At 43.3% G+C, this 18,455-nt stretch overlaps 1 protein-coding gene across 4 annotated transcripts; it reads right to left on the bottom strand.

The window, feature by feature from the left end:
• Positions 1-2,773: 2,773 nt before the first annotated feature.
• LOC117040606 (SERTA domain-containing protein 2-like) lies at positions 2,774-18,455 on the bottom strand. 4 transcript variants are annotated; one of them, XR_004425880.1, is made up of 4 exons: positions 18,249-18,455; positions 12,347-12,476; positions 10,728-10,819; positions 9,924-10,287 (listed from the first exon to the last, which is right to left on the bottom strand). XR_004425880.1 is itself a non-coding variant. In XM_033138464.1 (3 exons), the coding sequence occupies exon 3, from the start codon at positions 5,373-5,375 to the stop codon at positions 4,521-4,523; it is 855 nt and encodes a 284-aa protein (XP_032994355.1). In that variant the 5' UTR covers positions 5,376-5,379; positions 12,347-12,476; positions 18,249-18,453; the 3' UTR covers positions 2,774-4,520. The 4 variants fall into 4 exon arrangements, 1 of the variants encoding a protein (XP_032994355.1); XR_004425878.1 differs by having other exon boundaries at positions 10,728-10,830; positions 18,249-18,453; XR_004425879.1 differs by lacking the exon at positions 9,924-10,287 and adding an exon at positions 10,388-10,460 and having other exon boundaries at positions 10,728-10,830; positions 18,249-18,453.

Genomic DNA, 18,455 nt, shown 5'->3' with positions numbered 1-18,455 from the left:
CTTGCTTGGACAGAGGATAGGGAGGGAAGTGTCAGTGTGAAATAACCAGCCTAATGTAAAAAAGGGGGGGGAGGGGGGTTAAAATGCACATTTACAGCTCTGCATACTTTTGCCTCTAGCCATGGCCATTACTGGACTTACAAATGCCTCTTTCCCTTCACTCCCCCAATATACAGGGTCACTTTGAGAAAGCATTGGAGGGTTTTTGTCCCATCCTGTCCACATGATTAATTGTATTTGTATATCACCAACTACCTTAGTCCATCTGAGTTAAAATATTTTATAAGAAGCTGCTGGGTGAGGCTATCCAAGTGTTTGTAGTAACACGGCAGCATGAGGCTGTTCAGACCAGTGCCTGGTTTTGCAAAGTGGGCTGGATGTAAGCTAGTAAGCTGAAGCATATGACAACATGGAGGTGGTTCTCATGTCTAGCAATTGGGTGTACAATTGAAAGACTATAAATTTAGCTTGGTGGCGAGGGATAGTCTTGGAACGAGCATTGTCACTGGAAGCCCAGCTTCAAATTACCTGGTGAACTGCAGCTCTCCCCGTGTCTTGAGATCGCCATACCCACACCCATAAAAGTACAGCTGGCACCATTGCTACCATCAGTTGAACACCTGGTCATAAATATTTGCTAATGTATTTTAAAGTCAGTTATCATTTAGTCTGCTTTTTTCTTTTTACTTTTATCATTCTTTCATCAATTTACAACACACATATACACACGACTACCTAATCTTTCTTGTATATGATAGTTCATAGATGCAGGGGCAGTTTAAAAATACTGAAAATGAATTATTGTACATCAAAGACAAATAAGAACTACCTTAAGCCTGGAACAGAATCAGGTTTACAGGCAAGTTTCTGCACATCTTTTCCTCCCTTGCAATTCTTTCCTGTTCATTGCTTACTCTTTACCTTTCCTCCAGCCACCTCACTTCTGGGCTCAGTTTCCCTGCCTACTTTCCTCAGCCACACAAAAATACTCTGTTTTTAGGGCCAATGTGAGGTTCTAATCCCAGCCAGACAACTAGCCCGTGTCTCAAAGAACTATAAACATCCTGACGGGTTGTGGGCCAAGCATATGGAACGTTCATAAACATTCCATGCCAACACAGCAACTTAGCCCTCTGGGCCTCACAGAGAACCAGTAGAGCCAATACTTATCTACCCACCTAGCATTTCTGTGCTCCAAACTGCTGCCCAGCTAACTGCTTTCTCCTCTGTGAAGTTTGTGATGCGTATAACGCACCTCTAAAACCTTCTCTGGAAAAGTGGCTGGAGGTAATTGGAGCAGATAAAAAGCAGTGGTCCTCTCCTCAGTGCCATGTTTCTTTACGAAACAGCGCTTTCTTCACACATCTGTAATGTAGTTAGACCCACAAAATGTGCTGCTCATAGTGCAAGTCAGTATCTCTTGGTTAGGAATGGGACCTCTCATGCCCAAGTCAGGTCATTTGCCTTCCGGCATTATGTATCAGTAGAAAACTAAGGGCAAACAGGAATACAGTTGTAAGTACAGTGGTACCTCAGGTTAAGAACTTAATTCGTTCTGGAGGTCCGTTCTTAACCTGAAGCACCACTTTAGCTAATGGGACCTGCCGCTACGCCGCCAGAGCACAATTTCTGTTCTTATCCTGAAGCAAAGTTCTTAACCTGAAGCGTTATTTCTTGGTTAGCGGAGTATGTAACCTGAAGTGTATGTAACCTGAGGTACACACAAATATTCAAATTAACCAAGAATTACTTCCATAGATGAGAACTTAGAATGAAATATTTATTATCACAGAAATTTTAAAAAATATTATTTTAACCACAATTCTGCTTCATCACAGTGCAGAAGGCCCTTACCATTTTCAAGATTCATATTTATACATACAAAGAAGCATTTCTGCACAATCTGTGTACATTCTTTATACCCAAATACCTTTACACCAAAGATGGATAGCATTTTGCCAAAGGTTCTGCTGCTGTGGTATAGATCTATTTGCATGGGTTGTGCATGTAAACACACTTTGCTTGCCAAGCTGTGCACTGGTGCAACAAAACAGGAATCATTCTGCATTAGTTGCAGGATCTGGTTCCTTTATTAGGAGAGTCGACTAAATAAACAGCCCAATATTTGGAACCCAAGATAGATTGTTTAAATTATTTTGAGATTAAACAAGGTTCTGTTTCCATTTTTTTAAAAATCTGAAGCTTTTTGGATTCCTCATGAACAATAAAATGAAAGAGTTAAAATAAATAGTTCAAAAACAAGGTTGACAATAGCAGTACAGTATTACTGATAGACACACATCTGGATAATTTTCTCCACCTAACCTGTGGAATTACCTCATGCATTTATGCTAGGGACATACTGTGGTGCTGGTTGTTCCATAACTAACAACCACATTCTTGCCCCAGTCTGGAGCCTTTCACCCCCAAAATGCATCATTGTTGAGCCAGTATGCTCTCAGAACAAACTTTCTTCCACAGCAGATACATACCCATCGTTATCACTACTGGGGTTAGGAAATTATCAATGGGAGTTGGGTGGGAAGGGGAGAAGCGATGATTCCAGCAAGTTAAGTGTGGTTAGAGCAACAGGGCAAGGAACTGATGTTGGCTGGTGCTGCTTTAGCCTGCTTTTTCCCTGTGGTGCTTGGGCACCTCCTGCTGGAACCAAGTGGCAGCTCATCTCCAACCAGTGCTAGAGAGCTCCCAGCCTCCATTTCCCAAAAATGTAATAGGAATTACCTATATTATGAGAATTCTTGTGTGTGTGTGGGGGGGGGGTGTCTTCTAATTCTGATACAATCTGCTCTGCCTTTAGAAATGTGTCTGGAAGCTATGACAAACAGGATGGCCGGTTTTGGCTTTTGATACTTTGACGCCATCTGTTTTTAGATAGGTATGATGAATGGGTGGAGTGGGCAGAAATTGAGGTGGGTACAGATATCTGATGCAATTCCATATTCAATCAACAACAGTACTGCAGGAAAGGCCTGCTCAGTGGCACCAAAGAAAAGCTGGAAGAGGCTTTAGTCTTGGTGGGCATTGCTGGGATGTATGCGTCCTGACACATTCATGCATACTGGATGCTGATGGCAAGCCTGTTAAAATATGACAAAATATGCTTCTGCAATTTGTAGGGATCACTGCTGTGCAAATTCCTAAACTTCTGATAGGGTGATCCTAAGATTTGCACAGTGCAGACTATTAGGATTTTTCATGCAAAAAAAAGGAGTAAAAACCATCATGAAAGGCATACAATCTATGATTAGCATTTTGAACAAAGCAACACCCCTCCTCCCACAAAAAGGAATCTTGCTAGGCCACAGCTGTGCTCTTAGGCGCATCCTACCCAACTCCTACAGGACAAAGTTGCCAGGAGATAAGAGTGCACACAGTATACTTCAGACACCTTTAGTATCTTGAATTGGTGCCTGCCATTTGGATTTGATGCACTTCTTTAAGAATACAAGGTGTGCAAAAATGTTCTGCTTAAGTGATGTATATTGCACATAAAATCTAGAAATCGTGTTGCAGAGATACAATATTCTCCAAAGAGTTAAAATAGTTCTACCTGTACAGTAAATACTAAATTTTAAAAAACCCATATTACTCCCAAATTGAAGCACATAATACTGACAAAGTTTAAAATCGGATAATCTACATATAAATTACATTTGTAAATGTGTATAATTAAATACCATAAAATTTCAGAAGTCAGCCATGATGCTGAGAAGTTTCTTGTTTATACCACCACAAACACCATCCAAGAAAACAAAAAAATCTGCAGTTTTAGACAAAGCACTGGAAAGAGTTACAGCATTGCTGCTTAGAGAGGTAGTGCCAGCTCCGTCCAACCAGATCAGTGCTTTGCCGTGCCTATTTTGTTATCTCTAAACTATGATGGAACAATGTAGTAAAATGTAAAAAGACTATAAAATTTTACAAAAATAAATAGTTTCAAATGCTTTACAAAATGCAAGGCATTTTGCTGCCAAGCATCTTGAAGCTCCTTCAACAAAAGGGAAGAGGCCTGTAGTCCTTTAAATACTTTAAAAATATATTTGTGTTTACTGAGGTTGCAAATCCAAGTATGCAACTCCAGTGAATGTCAACAAGGAATCTCATTTTATATTAAAAATAGAATCATTAGACTTTAGAAGATGTTTTCCCCTTATGGAAATTACTGTTATGCAAATTTTTCGGACAGATTAAAAATTGCACATTTAAAAAAGTGAGATTTGTGGGACTAGGGAAAGGTGCGAGACATATTTCTTGCATTTACCCTAGGATAAAAAAATTGCACAATTGGTTTAATAAATACTCCATTTTATATAACAGCTTGCCACTTTTTTTGGTTTATATATAAGTTTTGGAGAGGTTTTGAGAACCACTTAAGGATAATGTCTAACTACCATTCCAACGTAACACTTTGCAGTTCAATCCCTCTCTCTGTGGCTTTTACTTCAAACCAGCATTGGGTGGCAGCACAGGAAAAAGTATCTTTGGATTTTAAAAAAGTATCAAGACCCTACAAGAATCTCCATGATATGGTCCAAATCACTGAGATCACTTCTACATATTGGGATGTTGCTTGCTGAGGAGGAATTGCAAGAAGAGAAGGTTTTCAATATCTCTTCTGTGGGTGCCACAGGCGATGCTCTTGGAGGGGTTAGTGAGGGGCAGTCAAAGTCTGAATCGTACATCGAAGTGTCAATATCTTCAAAAATGTCATCGATAGCCAAGTCTTTCAAGTAGCTAGTTGAGCTTGAAATTTCGAAGGAACCAAATGCACATTCCACTCCCTTCAAGTCTTGTCTGTCATCTTCCAACCGAAAGCCTGAAGTTTCAGAAGTCTTATACTGATCATCTCCAGATCCAGCCAGGTATGAAGGTGGGCTTACGTCCTCCATGAAGTCCAAGTCTTTCAGAATAGATGAAATGGCAGATGACATGTCATTATCTGAAACCACCAGCAAGTTGTTTTCAATTGGGCCTTCCACGGGCCGTGGCTCATGACCGTTGGACTCCTGCTGATGAACGCCTGGGAAAATGTGTGACGGCATTCCAAACAAATCCAAGCCCAGGTAACTGGAAGGGCTGGTGCTGAAGCCACTGCACATATGAACGAACTGCTGGCTATTTTCTTGCCTCATCTCCTCCTGGATTTGCCTGACTGTGTTGGCGATAAGGACAGAGCGGTGCAGGTTTGGCTCTGCCAGCATCTTGTAGGTCTGTAGTTTGGTGAGGCACACATTGAGCACCAGCTGCCTCTTGAGTGGATATGGCAGGTTTCGGCTGGAATCGAAGGCACTTGACATACCTGCCATGTTCTCTTCATAATCACTCAGCTTGCGTTTCAGACCTCTTCCCAACATGAACCTGAAACAGAGCATAAACCAATGATAAAATTCCGGATCGGTATAACACAGTCAAGTATACAGCTGTAACAACACCCCTAGGTGTGTGTGTGTGTGTGAATATATATATACACACACCATGAAAGTCCATGGTATAGTAGTGTTTCCAGACATAAGCCAGACTTATGTACAAGGGTGCTGTGGCAGATCTCTTCAGAGCTAACTGATCGCTGTATTTGGAGGTGGAAAGGAATCTACTCTAAACTGGCCAACAACTCTGGACAGGAGGCGGAAATGCAAGGATAGCTAGAGCTTGCCACAAGCATGAAGAAAAGCTGCTGACCCTCAACTTCCCAAGAATCCCAGCTTTAATTTTGTAAACACAAGTTTTCTAGCCCTTACAGTTGCCAATATATGCTTGGAAGCATGTGGGCAATGTCTAGTGCAATTCTAGAAGCCCAAGTTAATGATTCTGATATCAGAGTGAGGGGCTTCAGTGGCCATGTTGCTCCTTAGTCCTCCCCAAAACGAGCAGAGTAAACACTACATATTAAATTAGGTAAATAAGAAAAACTCATTTGCTTAATCTTCATGATTTTCACAGGTCAGAATTTTGATTTCCTTAATTTAGCATAATGTTGAGTTTTCAGTGGCAACATTCAGAGACTAAAGATTCTTTCCCAATTGCCCCCCCATCCCACAGTGCACAAAAAATGATTTAAACATTGAGTGAGATTTCAGTATTCACTTTAGGCTGCTTGACCTAAAAGTTGGTTTGAGCGCTGAAGGAAAGCTGGGTTCTCCCAATATTTTTTTTGATTTTGACCATACTCTCTCCTCTTCCCTTCCAACTTAGAAGATGGACTTTTAGTCTTGGCAAACAAAGAAAATAGCTCTCAGAGAAGCTGTTGGAGACTCGCTACTCTGCTCCTGTTACAAACTCAACAGCTTCCCCATGGCTATAAACAACGTAATGTATTTCAAAGCAGCAGTGCTTTTGCTCAAAATTCCAGACAATGAGGTGCTTGGGCGACACTTTTTAAGCAGGACTCTTGGCTCGTAAGAAGAAAGTCCTTCAGAATGAGGAAAGCTGACTGGGAGGGAGAGAGGGATGATCTTGCCAAATCTTCCCAAATGAAGTCAGGCAGGAAACAGCAGTTCTTACAGCAATCGTAGATCAAAGTCCAGCAAGGGGTGTGCACACCAGCCATCCTTGCAACTAAATTCCTCAGTGTTTCTCTTTTGACAGCTGTTCCCACAGAACCCTTACATTGCCAAGTTTCAGTAGTAGTGTGAAGATCTGGCACAAGAGCTTTTTAAAATGAAAATGAGAGAAAAATAGCATGCGCAAGGCTCTCTCTTTAAACAGTACAGTGGTACCTCGGGTTAAGTACTTAATTCGTTCTGGAGGTCCGTTCTTAACCTGAAACTGTTCTTAACCTGAAGCACCACTTTAGCTAATGGAGCCTCCCGCTGCCGCTGCGCCACCAGAGCATGATTTCTGTTCTTATCCTGAAGCAAAGTTATTTCTGGGTTAGCAGAGTTTGTAACCTGAAGCGTATGTAACCCGAGGTACCACTGTACTCTAATCAGGATCCCTTCAAATCTTGGAAGATTTGGGAGGTTTTGGGCATGTAGCTGGGTAAAGAGGGTATCCCAAAACCTAACTCAGAATTTGTACTTCATAATGGTAAAAACCTAAAGCATGATTCCTCAAGCCAACTTCCTTAGGACACTCTCAGTTTAAGTGCCGTACCACAAGAGAGCAGCAATTAAGGTTTTTCTACATTTTCATGTGAGCAAGGCACTTATTAACAAATGGAAAGGTTGTTAAGTGAAAAACTTCGGGTAGGATCCCCCTAACAAGTCCTTTCAGTGCAAACCCTGTATGAGAGCTTCTGCTTGCACAATGGGGTTCCCTCCCTCCCCACATGGCCTCCAAAATTGGCTCAGCAGGGTGGCAGAAGAACCCCTGGAAGAAAAGGAAACATTCTGACTGGCAAGCTGCAGTACTTGCACTGATGGCAGCTTGGTACTGGAAGTCCATCATTTGACAGCTAAAGCGCCACCTGTGAACAGGAGCTCAAGAGAGCCAGTGAATGTTGTCTGGAAACATTCTAAACCACTGGAAGTGTTAATCTTAAGCCCCTCACTCTGGAGTGGCAGCAATCTTCAAGGGAGACAGACACCTGACACAGGCACCAACTGTTGCAGAGAAACAGCTGCCTCTCCCAACACATGAAGCAAAGACAAAGACAACTCTTTATGCAAAAGTAACCACTTAAAGCAAAAGCTCTTCGTGACCATTTTTAAGGGCCTCATTCTCTTGTTTTCATGAAGCACTTCATAAAGAACCATTGCTCCTAAACTGCTTCCTTGCTCTATTTTCCAGGCACAATTGTAGCTGATCACAGGTGTTTACTTTGGTCATTCAGCTCTCAGCTGATCAGTTAAGGAAAGTAAGCAACCACTTCCAAAACCAACATCTTGCAAGACTTCAATAAAGGAAGAGGGACTGGAGAGAATCAGCTTCACTTGCCTGTGGCTCTGTTCAAAGCCAATTCTTGGCTGGAAAAGCAAATTGCTGTTTCTGAACTTTGGATACAAACTGAAATGAAAAGCCTGCCATGTTCAGCACAACGGGGGACTCAGTTTCCTTGCTTTCTCTTGTTACTACAAGACATTACAAACTTCCTCTTTCTGTTAGAATTCACCCCAAAAAGCAGCCAGTAACTGGATAAAGTAAGCTTGTTACTTTGTAAGTAATATGTATGCAACTCTACTAAACTATACAGCTTTGGCAAACCAGGAGATCAACACCAGTAACTTCCAGGTTAGTTATTTTGTTTGTATGAATAGACATTTCAAATTATTTTCAAATTCCCAAAGTATTTACAAGCAATTGTTTGTAACAGTCAGACAGAGCTACCCAATGTCTTATTTCAGATATTTATTATTCATTTTAATTATATTTTCCCCACATTTAAAATCCAAATAATCAACTTGACAAAGAACTAGCACCACAGTCTAAGGCATGTGTAGGCAAACTAAGGCCCGGATCTGGCCCAATCGCCTTCTAAAACCTATGATTGGCACTAAATGTAGCAGCAATAAGCATTTAGGTTTCCTTATCCTGGCCTATGGTGCAGGGATACAATCAAAACACAGAATACCATTTCTATGCTTTGTCCCTTTCAATATGCTGTGCTCAGAAGTTGTGTACAAGATCTTGAGTTCAACAGGAAACAGCCCATCTGAAGCAGAAGATTTATTTCAAGTTACAGGCCAACAATTAACAAGTCCTGCATATGCAGGGAGGATGTTTTCCTTGAAGCCTTAGGTGAGAGGTGCATAGAAGAACGTTTAATACTAAGAACTACAGTACTTTTATGCCATCAAGGTCAGACCCGACACTTATTGGGATCCTACTGAAATGAGAGACAAAAGGTTATTTCTGAAGGAGACTTTTAAAAACAAACCAGTGTCTCTGGAACAACAATGGGTGAGTCCTAGAGGTCTTGGAATAGGATGGTTGCATCTTCTATCAGGTTCTCCACCTTTTGAATGGGCCTCACATACATGCCCAGGCCACTCAGCCCCTTGCAAGTGGTGAGGAATAATTTTAACTATTGGCTCAAATGGAAAGGGAATGGTGGTAGAAGTATGGTGAGTTGGTGAATATCACAACTGGACCTCTGATTAGTTTAAAAAATGATTTGGCAAAGACTTTAGCAGTGTGGTAGATGACAGCAAACGGTTAGCTCTATGGACAAATAGAGGCTCACCCAATCAGGAATTGTGCCAGGGATGATACTCACATGTTGTCCACACTCTGCAACAGCCAATGAGCTCACAATAGCAAGGAAAGGCCCTGAAAAAACACTCCTACTTCAAAACACACAAAATGATTCCATAGTACGCCCAGTGCAAAGTTACCAATGACCCTGATTTTCCCCAGGCTATTGAGGAATTTGGGGTATTTGTGGAGTGTTACGATATATGTAACTTTGGTGCTGCACTGAGTTTTGCCATGGCTGTTTTATTTCCTGCTGCAATAGTTTTAATTATCTTGTTTTGTATTTAAGTCACTCGGAAAACCTACTATTGGGCAGTACATAAACAGTGCCAGTCCCAAGGATGTCCACAGATACTGGCACAATACACATGCACAGAGGAAAAGAAGGTACATAGTTCGCTGATAGGGAGCTCTGAATTGAAGACAACTGAGACACACACCCATGGAAGAAAACACCCTTTGCCTAGCCATCAAAAAGGACACTGGACACACAAGTACAGCCAGAGACACAGAAGGCAGCAACTTCCAGTGGTTCAAGCACACTGTCCTAACCACTCAGCCATAACAGCAGACTGCCTCATACACTCTGACAGCAGCACTCATTCCATTTGTGTGCCTCTTGTAGCACAGACTACTCGAGTCAGCCCCTGAAAGCCCATCAAATGCTCACACCCATGAGTCATGTTCTGAGGTCAGCTGAAGCACAGTCATACTAGGAAAGGCAAAGTGATCCCTATCTCCTACTCACTAGCAACAAAAAATGCCACTCATCACCAAGTCATAGCTTTTATTGAATAGCATCCAGAATAGACGAGATCCTGAACAAGAAAAATTCAAGTGTAGGGGCGTCAATCCAGTAGGGCTCCTGGGTCTTGGAAACTGGCTCAACAGACAGTTAGGGTAGGAAGTACACTGTTGCTTATGGCACCAGCTCCAAGGTAGAAGCTTCTTCACTTGTTGCATAACTGTATGTCAGCTTACAGGGATGCAGGACCCTCTCTGGGGCAAGTAGATTGTAACAACCTTACAGAGGGAAAACCAGGAGTCTGGTCATTGCTGTTGCTCATAAGAGGATGTCTCTAATGGCCTGCAAACAGCAGGGAGCAGGATGGATCCTGTACGTGGGAGACTGTCCTGTGGAAAGTAAGAGAAGACACAGAAAGCAATAAGGAAAAGTCAACAATTGGAGCACATAGTTCCTGAATGTGTGTGCAGTACTTGTGAATATACATACCCGTTTTGAATGGGGGTAAAACTCAGTGTCTATAGGGACAACTTGATTTACTCCATGCAGCTGAGCTGTGATCCTGCAAGTCAAGAGTGCTCATAAGTATTTGACCAACAATAGTAATAGCTAAAGTGCAGTGCCTTGCCTCTGTCAATAGGTAACTTGTGTGTGGCAATGAGTACCACCCTGTCTATAGGGGAAACGGCTCCCCACTGTTGTGAGGGACACATTAGAAAAATACAGCTTAGACAAAACATAGTATTCCCATATTGCAAAGTGTGTGGGCATAGGTGACAGTTTAAGTAGTTAAGACAATGTAGCATGGTTCCCCCTTTCCTTTGCTTACCTGTGTTGTGTTCTCTATCCTGGTATTCCCAGTTGGAGTGGAATGACAATTGCTGCTGCAGTGTTTACATGTGAAGTCCCATGGCAAGGTACCTGTAGGGGTTCTAGACAGAAATATTACTGCAACATGCTCAAGCTCCACTAAGTGTTCTCCAGGCAGACTGCTTTTTGTGAATGGCTCCCATTTTATTTAAAGTGCCCCTTCCAAAGTGTGCACAACATGGGGCTGGAGAGATATAGGCCCCATGCTCTAAAATCCAAGTTGTAGGAGAGCGAGAAAAATTATCAGGGATGATTCACACCCCAGCCAGCACCTCTTTAATCTTCTATGCTCGGGCAGGAGATATAGAAGTATAATCAGTCGTACCAACAGGCTAAAAAAGAGTTTCTGTCCGTGGGCTATTAGGCTGCTGAACGGAAAATAATAACGGAAAATAATATAGTGCAACTGACTTTCGGGGTTGGTATGTTGTGCGACAAGCACACAGAATGCAAAGAGATTGAGTGTTTGTGGGGGGGGGAGGCTCGGTTAATTTCATTGTACACAGGTTGTACATTGACAATAAAGGTATTATTGTGGGCTCCCCATACTGGTGTGCTGCGGTTGGGCATCAAGTTACACCATATTCTATGCTTGGTTGCAGCAACATGAGTGGGCGGAGGAACATTGATGGCTATCTTTGTCCCCCACCAGTAGATGAGAAGGAGATCAATTGCTCCGGTTATGGTGGTGGTGTAAAGCCGAATGGTCTACAAAGGCGCAGTTGTGGTCTGAGTACAGGATACAGCATAGATACAAACTACTCCCCCAGCATTGCCTCTGCTCATTACTCCACTTTGTTTTGCCCATCCCACTACCATATGTTTACTGGCAGAACATTCTGTTGGTATTATCTGTCACTGCAGTGATATATTTCATGTCCTGCTACTGTAGCAGGGCTTCTGCCAAAATGTGTCATCCCACAGCCAGCATAACTGAGGTATAGAATTCTTCCTCAAATCAACCAAAATATATTTAACCAGTTGTTACACAGTTGTTTTTTTTAAACACATTTGTCTAAAATGCTCCCAAGCCTTTAGGCAACACTACAATGGAATAAACAGCGCTGCTAGTGCTATGTAACCTTTTTTAAAAAAAGAAAAAGAAAAAGCTAACAAGAATGAAGAGATCTGAAAATGTCTGAAGGAGAGCTTCTGTATCTTTATTGTGCCATAAAACTTAGCAATCGTAATGGTACACAAGTAAAAGCTATTCAGGTAATGCTACAAATTGGGAAAAGCTGGTTATTAACCCTTGCTCTCTTACATCTTGGTTTATAGTCACCCTGCTAGTTTCAGGGATAGCTTTCAGCCACTCCCCACCTTCTCCTGACTCACACTGGTGTTTGCAGGAATTAAAAAGTGTGTGGGGGGGAGAGTATTGTTCTGGGACCATTAGCAGGAGAAGATAAGTTACTCTCCTAGTGAAAGAGTAGCTGGTTAAATTTCAACTTACGTTTATTGCAACATCTGAACTATCCTTTAGTTTGCAAAGACGGATCCCTTGTGATGTCAGACAATCCCAAGTAACTAGGTGCTTTTTTAAATATAAAAATATTAAAAAGAAATATAAAATCTTACCCTTAAAAATAAAAAAGTGAATTCAGGCCAGAATGTTCCAGATATGGTGTGAAGAGGGCTCATCCAAAGCAGTGGTCAAGCACAACTTTGATAACAGCTGAAGTAATCCTTTTTCAGTCAAGTGATCCAACTTTAAGAAAAAATTAGAGAAACACATGGTTATGGTATTATGTAACAAATTATTAGCTGCAACATCCCAATTATAATTTACTGCTTTATGGATTTTTGTAACACTTGCATATACTCAGAGGCTGCTGCGCCACTGCACCTCCCTTGTTCCGCATCTTCTTCCTCACAAAAGCTATCAAGTGAAGTGTATCTCCATCAACAGGGGTGATTCCATGTATCTTTCTGAGTCAAGGAACTGTAGTGGCTTCAAAAATGTGCACAGCTGCTATAGTACTGCATTAGGTTTTACACAACACAAGACTATGGTAGTTGCACGAGTTGCTCACTACTTCAAGTCTTAAAAGGCTACTGGCTGCACATGCACCCTCAGTAGCTCTGTCCTGTGTTTCACTATGGTAGCTGTGTGCACACTTGTAGCACTCAGGTGAATGCTAGGAAACAAAGGCTATGGCCTCCAGGAGAAATCTACAAGCTTCCATTAGTATTCTGCTTTTAAAAACTGAAAGCTTCAACAGACAATTAAATTTTACTAGTAGTTTTCTACTCACCCACTCAAAAAGCATAGGAAACTGCTGGTCCCTTAGAAAAATCCATCAAAAGGCACAGTAGGGTAATACCTTTATTAGGACCAACTAAACTCTCTTACAGGCTGGATGTCAAGCAAAATACAGGAGTGGGGGAGAGAGAAGAAGAAGAAGAAGAAGAAGAAGAAGAAGAAGAAGAGTTTGGATTTGATATCCTGCTTTATCACTACCCAAAGGAGTCTCAAAGCGGCTAACATTCTCCTTTCCCTTCCTCCCCCACAACAAACACTCTGTGAGGTGAGTGGGGCTGAGAGACTTCAAAGAAGTGTGACTAGCCCAAGGTCACCCAGCAGCTGCACGTGGAGGAGCGAAGACTCGAACCCAGTTCCCCAGATTACGAGTCTACCGCTCTTAACCACTACACCACACTGGCTCTCAGAAGACAGAAAAAATGATGGACATGATGTTGATGCAGACTTTAGGTCTTCTGTCATGTCCAGCTCCCTCCCCTCTCCACTCCTCTTGTTATTTTGCTTATTATCCAGCCAACAATACTCAAAAGGCTGCTCACTACTATATGACACCAGCCTGTTTTATACAAATACTTTCAGTAGTCAGTCCTAAACTGTGGACTCTTGTATTTTCTCTTTCCATAGGAGAGTGGAAATGACAGACCAAATTAAAATTGTACCAAGACCATACTTTGGTCTCAAAAAATTCTACAGACAGGCAGACAGACACAGAAAAGAAACACGGATGACTTCACATGAGGAAACCACCGAATGAGGAAACTGCAGAATCATTAGCTGCCAAGCCCCACACCACAATTCCCAGAAATCCTAAAATGGTATTGAATTTATAACAGCTAGCACTCAAGAAAATCCCCCTGTGCCACACTGAAGTACTTGGCACCAGATGGGTAAAAGGTGACCATGGCTTCCTGCACATGGATCCTCCGCAAATGGCATGAACAGCTGACCCCAAAATATTGTACACCATGTTATAAGAGCTGAATGGGCAAAGCTGACTGTATTTGCCTTGCTGAGCTACCCTCAAATCTATATTTTGAAGCTTATTTTACCGAGTTATGTTAATGTCAAAAGCCAGACCTATAAATGTCATGACTTGTGAATAGAAATGACTGATCATGTCTACTACTAGCAAAGCTGGTGAGAGACATAAATGATTAAGATCAGATCAAAGCCTAGCTCTTTATAGGAAATTCAGGAAGTCTCAAGACACATGGCACAGATATAAAGCTCTTTAGTGTTAGCTGCAATTAGAGTATTCTTTTAAAGCAAGCATTAACGCAGTTATGTGTTCATAAATTCTGAAATAAGATACTAGAGCAGTGAGAGATTCTCCTCCCTTTGCATTTCATTTCCTCTAAGAATAAGACACAAGGGAGGCAGCCTCCACATAGTGTGCACAAAAAAGAAACCAGACAGAACTTCCTGGAAGCTGCTGCCTGAACCTCCCACAGTAGCAAGACAGGAGCTTGCAATAACATTTGTGTTCGCTGGATGGTGAAGTTCTCCCTTCAGTCTCCTTCTTTCTCCCTTCAGAGGCTATTTATAACAAAAAAGACCTCATCCCAATTCTGCTCCAAGCTGCCAAGCAGCTTCTCCAGAGAGCAACACTATACCTCAGCTATGTAGCCAAATAACAGCCCCCGCCCCAAATTCATTGCACTCTTTCACGCCTCCCCAGTTCCTAAGTGGGAGTAATACTCACTCACAACTGTGTTAACAAGAAGCTTCTCTCAAACGTTTCACCCAGCACTATAAGAGCTCAGTGTTATCCTAGCACCTAGTTATACCCAGCTTAACAACTCAGCAATGTTAGAAAATCATTTTAAATTACTCACAAAACTGTTTTTTGGCAAAGAGAAATCCCTACACAGATAGCCAACTCCCCAACCCTGTCTTGAGCTATATGGTCCATATGACCTATTATTACCATAAAATTGCACTTCTGTTGTCACCTTCCAAAAGAATACTTCTTATTCCAAGCAGTCCTTGGAGACTCTCAAATCCTCTATCAATCTTACACTTTGGACATGTCTAATCCTGAGCTAGCCTGCTCTTTCTTGCATCCAATCACACATTTCTCCCCCTTCACACTGGATGCCTCCTCATACTAAGTGACATACTCTGTCAGCCCCCTCATATCCAAGCCTCTCCCTTAACTTAAGAGCCGTCCAAATGATAGCTCCCTTCCCAGGCTGGCTCACATAGAGTCAATATTCAGCCTCAGGCTGAATGCGCTGTAGATCTCTAGCCCTCCAAATTTAGGGGGGAGGGAGAGCACTCTGTTTTGAACAAGCCCCACCCAAACTTTATCCTTCTGTCTATATCCAGCTCCTACCACAACAATTGCAATTTCACATAGTGTTTTCTTCTGTGCAGCACAATCCATACATGTCCTCCACAAACATAGGCATTAACTGGACCCAATAACCAATTCTTCCTTCTAGTCTACACTCAGCTTCTGTATGTCCCTCCCTTCAGCTCTAAGATTCTGCTCCAGTAAATGTCCCTTTTCCTGATTCTTGTGAGAACTGAAAAAATATCAGGGGTTCCTAAATGCTCCAACTCTGAATGTTTCAAGTTGGGCATTTCATCATTCCCAACCAGTCCCTTACTTACTAATTTACCATAGCTTCCAATTAGCTCCCACACTCTGTGCAGCTTCTAACTGATCACCTTTGTATGAAGCTTAATTGATAATTCAGACTCATTTCCCTCCACACTATCAACCATATGCCTAAAAATCTTTCACTCATACTACCTGTCCTGTACCCACATCCACTTTCCTTCCACAGCATAAACCAAATTGGTTTCTTTTGTCCTACCAACCACACTAGCTAGTCTGTAACTTCTTGCCACCTGTTTAAAACTGAGGCCAATCATTCCCCACCAATTCAGACAAAAAAAAAAAATCAACCAACCAATACTGCTTTTGGCCACAGTGACCAACCCCACATCGCTATGCCTATTAGATTTGCTCAATGACTACACTCAGCCAGCCTGATCCAAGCCAGGCAGCTGCCAAACCTAATTTCTTAAAACTAGGTGCCAGTTGCTCACCCAATTCTCCTCTTCAACATACTCCTTCATTCACAGACAGCTCCCCTGCCACCATTCAGTTTCTACATCTCAGAGTGAACTTTCCACCACCCTCAAGCCTTACATGAAATTATTCCAGTGATTCCTCTTCCATGCATCTCTTCTTTCTCCTTATCCCCAGCTCATTCCCAAGATCAGGTCAGTTACCATAAACATCAACCACTCCATATACCCCTCACAACCCACTCCAAACTTTGTCTCCCAAATTCTTAAGAACATTCATTCATCACCATTTATATTTTGCCATTCTGCCAAAGAGCTCAGTGTGGCATACCTGGTTCCCATTCCCATTTTATTCTCACTACAAACTTGTGAGGTTTTTTTTTTAGTTTGAGAGAGTGACTGACCCCAGATGATCCTGTGATGTTCACTACTGAACAGAGATTTGAATCTGGCTTCTACTCTGGCTCTTTAGCCACTATACCACACTGGCACTCTTACATAACCCATCTAGACTCTTCCTTCCTTCCAGAACAATAACAACAGACCCTACTCTGGTTCTCCTAAATTCCTCCCTTCTCAATACACAATTATCTTATTTTCAATGACCACCACCCCAAACCCATGACCTCTGTTCAGCAGCACAATATTGTGCTGTCACTCTCAGCAGCACTCACAAATTCTAATCAATTTACTTCTAACACTTTGCTCAAAACTGAATCAATTCAATCCCCAGCCAAGCACCTATTATCCCCTCCTCAGATCATCTCTCTGAACATATGTAACAGCATTAACCACCACATAGTATTGTATGAACTGGCAGTACAGAAATACTTGTATAAGTAAATAAAATGAAAGCCCATCTTTTTTCCCCTCAGAAATTTTCATCTCAGCCCTTTCCAGCACCTTATTCAGCTAGCTCAAATACAGAATCTCCCCATACCCAGGTATTACCCTGTCTCTAACTGAACAAGTTTTTAAAATCTTGCTGCTTTCTCTTTTCCACCAGAATCCCCTACCCAATGCCCTACCTCCCCCACCCCCTTCTTACTGATCTATAATGTTCACCTCCCCCCCTACAGTCTCATGTCTCAGGAGCACCAGCCACCCACCCACCCCACCACAAACAGGGAATCTGCTAAAAGCAACCTCTCCCCCTCCCAATTATTCAGGTATTAACGTGAGTCAGCTCCCAACACCTCTCCTCCTCCCACTTGCTCCTGATATTCCCCAACAGTAGTGTTCACCCACCAGACAGGTCTCACAAGCAACATCTCCTCCCTTCTCCCCATTGCTCTCCTGCCATCCCATTCTCTATATACAGTACTCCTGCACCACTAATGGCCCAAACCTATGCACTGGTGCAGCTACAGTTGGCCGTATTCAGAAAGACTCATCGACAAGCCAGGAGGCATAAGCCTGCAGCCCCTCATCTTCTCTGCTAGCCCCACAACTCCTCAGTTCACATCTCACCACGAACCTGATTTCCCCACCCATCTAGGTACACACACCCTGAGCCCCAGCCTGCACCCCATCCTCCCCTCGGGCACCCTAACGACCAGATTCCTTCTACTCCACTTGCATCGCCCATCTCTTCCCTTCGCTCCCCCCCCCCGCCAAAAAACCCTAAACATTAACCGCCCTATCGATTTATAACCCGACGCCCCAGTCATCTACCTCACCCAAACCCAAAAACTCTTCTTTCTTCCGCCACTTCCTACCAGATCCTCCTTCCCCATCCCCACTATGTGTCCTGCTTCCCTCCACACCCCAGCCTCACACTTGGGGGGGGTGTATTTGTGAGTGTGCAGCTGCCACCTTCCCCCACCCAACCCGCGACCCTTTCATTCCCCTACGTAGATCCTACGCACTCACCCAAAATCCCCCTCTCCTACCCACCACCAGCCCCAATCCAGCCCTCTATGTTAGCCCCAGTCAGGAGGCTTCGCCCCCACCTCAGCAAAAGAAAAACCCACCCCAGAATTGCCCCCTCTTTCCGAAGTGCGTTTCCCCTGGCTCCTTTTTAACCCCCCCCACCAAATATATACATATATCCCCCCCCCGGTTCCCCCGCCGCTCCCTCCTCAGGCCGGCCGCCTTCACCCTCCCTCTCTCCTCCTCCCCCCCCCCGTGCCCTCCTGCTGCCACAGCTTCCCCCTCAGCCGCAGCAGCCTCGCTCACCTGCTGGGGCTCCTGAAGGAGGGCGGAGGCCAGGACCGGGACCCTCCACCCCCGGCCGCTCTCCCTCAGCTGGGGGCACCGCGCCGCCGGCTCCCGAGCCAGCCAGCCAGCCAGGCTTCCCTCAGAGGGGCTGGCGACGGGCAACTGCTTGCGCGCTGGGAGGGGGAAAGGCGGAGGAGGAGGAGGAGGAGGAGGCGGCAGAGAGCG

The sequence above is a fragment of the Lacerta agilis genome, chromosome 1, assembly GCF_009819535.1.
Source record: "Lacerta agilis isolate rLacAgi1 chromosome 1, rLacAgi1.pri, whole genome shotgun sequence".
Classification (NCBI taxonomy): domain Eukaryota; kingdom Metazoa; phylum Chordata; class Lepidosauria; order Squamata; family Lacertidae; genus Lacerta; species Lacerta agilis.
This window is presented reverse-complemented; position numbering and strand designations above follow the sequence as displayed.